General features: G+C 34.8%; 1 protein-coding gene across 1 annotated transcript; it reads left to right on the top strand.

Annotated features, from left to right (window-relative positions):
- The first annotated feature begins 1,228 nt into the window (after nt 1-1,228).
- On the top strand, nt 1,229-2,722 carry Amacr (Alpha-methylacyl-CoA racemase). The gene is made up of 3 exons (XM_018515044.1): nt 1,229-1,370; nt 1,585-1,828; nt 1,911-2,722. Exons 1-3 carry the CDS (start codon nt 1,232-1,234, stop codon nt 2,413-2,415), a joined length of 888 nt encoding a protein of 295 aa, XP_018370546.1. The 5' UTR covers nt 1,229-1,231; the 3' UTR covers nt 2,416-2,722.
- The last annotated feature ends 376 nt before the right edge of the window (nt 2,723-3,098 follow it).

The following is a 3,098-nucleotide window of genomic DNA, read 5'->3' as shown; positions in this document are numbered from 1 at the left end:
AGACGGCCATTGGAGTAACATTTAACTGTTTCGACAACTCTAAAAATGTCTGAGCTGGATTCTCATCAAGCAATTCTTGCAGCTCGACATCTTCAAATTTTTTCGGCTGTCCTGGACGTTCTTTGTCTCTCACATCAAAATCAGCGTTTCGGAAGCGTTCAAACCAACATGTTCTTTCCGATGGAGTTTCATTACCATACACTTCGGATAATAAGCAATGCGCTTCAGCTGCGATTTTCTTGAGGTCGAAGTAGTGAAGAAGCACATGTCGGAAAAACAGCTTATCGCGATTCATTTTCAATCGATTGGAAAATCTCTTTGGTGTCGAGAAATCTAACCTGTGAGGATTGAATCACTTTCAGCGATGTCTAAACTACAAAAGACATGTGACTTCATCGTCGAAACTCGTCAGCGTTGGAAGCAGAGCCCTCTAGTAGCGAGCGATAGGAATTAAGTTTAACATCTAATAGTTTCGACGATATTCGCTTCGAAAGAAAAAAACCGTTTTTTTCAAGGGGGTGTTTCCCCTCTAGAACTGAAATTCCGCACAAACAAAAAATAGTTTTGTGTTACGGATGAATTATTCTACTTGCACACCAAGTTTCAGAATTTTTTGAATTTTTGAGTTGCCTAACCTCCCTTGTAAATATGTCTTGCTGTGACCTTGACGTTACCCAAAGTCAAACACATGGTATCATCTTGTGTCACTCTCGAAGTCACATACCTTTTGTCTAAAACTTTTTTTAATCCTATATCTCCTTCTCGAGATAGTCTAGTGTATTAATTAAAATGAAACACTCTGCATACAGAATAATATTATACACAGTAAGTGTTATCAAATTTTAATGTACTTTAAAATCAGACTTTTAAACAAGAAAATATGTAATCTTTTGCATTAAAAATAACTACCCTAATGGAAAAATATCCCTGAAATTATTCTATGTTTTGAAACACTTTTCGGCAAAATTTCAACATTTCAGAAAAATTTTAGTCTAATTTCAGCGATTTTTAGTTAGAAAATTCATTTTCAGCAAAATTTCAGAGAAATTTCAGTTCAATTTCAGCGATTTTTTAGTATGTTAGCTGAAAAATTCACTTTCAGTGAAATTTTAATAAATTTTTAGCAATTTCGCTGAAATGTTCCGAAACGTGAAATAATTTTAGCAAAATTTTTTCACCACGAAAAGAATAAAATTTTTTAATTTACATAAACGTATGCTCAAAAGGAATTATGGAAAAGTTGAAAATTGGACCAAATGAACTTCTGGCAACAAATAAAAAATTGATATATGCTAGATTAACTGGATACGGTCAAAATGGCTCTTTTGCAAATATGGCTGGGCATGATATCAATTATTTAGGCTTATCTGGTAATATATTAAAACATACAACATTATAATATAACATTATATATCATAATCTATATTAGATTATATGTTCATTAATTGTATTCATATAGAAATAAAATGCATTTTATTCATTTTATTTTTAGTTTGCCTTATCGCAACATATTGTTTATCAATAAGACCTATATAGTTATCTTACGAGACTATAAATTATTAATATTATAAGTTGTTAATACAGGATTACTATCTTTGTTTGGTCGATATAATGAAAAACCTATACCACCCATTAATTTGGCTGCTGATTTTGGTGGCGGCGGTTTGATATGCGCTCTTGGAATAACCTTGGCATTGTATGAGCGAACTAAGAGCAATGTCGGACAGGTGATAGATGCATCAATGGTAGAGGGATCAGCATATTTAGGGTCCTGGTTATTCAGATCTCAAAAAATGGGTATATGGGAAAATCCACGTGGCAGAAATCTGTAAGTACTTCTTTGGAATATACAAATGCTTTTGATTTTTATTTTGTTTTGTAAAGAACTTTTTTTTAATTGTTTTTTTCAGTCTTGACACAGGATCACACTTTTACGATACATACGAAACGAAGGATAAGCTTTTCATGTGCGTTGGAGCGATTGAACCACAGTTTTATGAAATCTTTCTAGAAAAGCTTGGTCTCTCAAGCGACGAGATACCACAATACAAAAATTTTGAAGAAAATCGTCGTAAAATCACGGAAATTTTCAAGACGAAGACTCAAGCGGAGTGGTGCGCTATATTTGACAGCACTGATGCATGCGTGACACCAGTGCTAAATTTGAAAGACGTCATGTTACATATTCACAACAAGCAGAGGCAGACTTTTACGATTGTAGGAGACAATTTATTTCCAAATCCTGCTCCTCGTTTATCTCGAACGCCTGGAATTTCTCTTGGAGTTCAAAGAAACCCACAAGCCGGTGAAGATACTGTACAAATTTTAACTGAATTAAAATTTCAACCTAATGAAATTGACCATCTATTGTCAAACGGGATTGCTTATCAATCGCGGCATATTTCTAAACTTTAAGCCTATTAGATTTGGTGTGCATACAAAATGTTGCATGTACCACGAGAATTAATCGTTTCCAGAAACGAGTATGCTTCGCAACATTCTAGCACATGTGCGAAATAAACAGATATCGTTATTCCGAAAATCAACTCGATTCTTACCAAGGGTCGACCTTCGTTTTTCCTATTTTTATTGATTTTCATTGCATGTTAACTAACGAATCACACTGCATCGGTATACGGGAACATGGAAGCAAAGAGCGCAACAATATATTAAAATGTACGTACATACTTTTTCGTAAAAAGTAATAAAATTATTTCCAGCATTTTACACACAAGTAATTCTTCTTTTTTTTACACACACACACACACACACACACACACACACACACACATATATATATATATCTAATGATGCAGGAGTAAGAAAATATCAAAAAGAATTACATAAAAATTTTTAACAAATTACTATTGCTTTGTTATCGTTTACGACCTTGGCGATTCCCGCCGACCCGCCGACCAATGACCCGAGAACGCCGAGAAGCGGTAGAACGGGTAGGATGCCACCACGTTTCGCAATCGGAAGAATCCTCTTGCTTTTCTTCTTCTTCTTCTTCGTTTTCAAACTCATACCAATCTTTGTTTTGGCCTTCATAACTGCCCAAACGGCTGTGACTGCGGCTCTCTCTCTCTCTCTCTCTC

The sequence above is a fragment of the Trachymyrmex cornetzi genome, unplaced genomic scaffold (genome assembly GCF_001594075.2).
Source record: "Trachymyrmex cornetzi isolate Tcor2-1 unplaced genomic scaffold, Tcor1.1 scaffold569, whole genome shotgun sequence".
Lineage (NCBI taxonomy): Eukaryota > Metazoa > Arthropoda > Insecta > Hymenoptera > Formicidae > Trachymyrmex > Trachymyrmex cornetzi.
This window is presented reverse-complemented; position numbering and strand designations above follow the sequence as displayed.

Excerpts from the sequence above, each read along its gene's own strand:
- Amacr (XM_018515044.1), top strand. The coding sequence starts at position 1,232 with ATGGAAAAGTTGAAAATTGGACCAAATGAACTTCTGGCAACAAATAAA. Across the intron at positions 1,371-1,584 it reads CAATTATTTAGGCTTATCTG|GATTACTATCTTTGTTTGGT; the intron begins GTAATATATTAA and ends TTGTTAATACAG. Across the intron at positions 1,829-1,910 it reads AATCCACGTGGCAGAAATCT|TCTTGACACAGGATCACACT; the intron begins GTAAGTACTTCT and ends TGTTTTTTTCAG.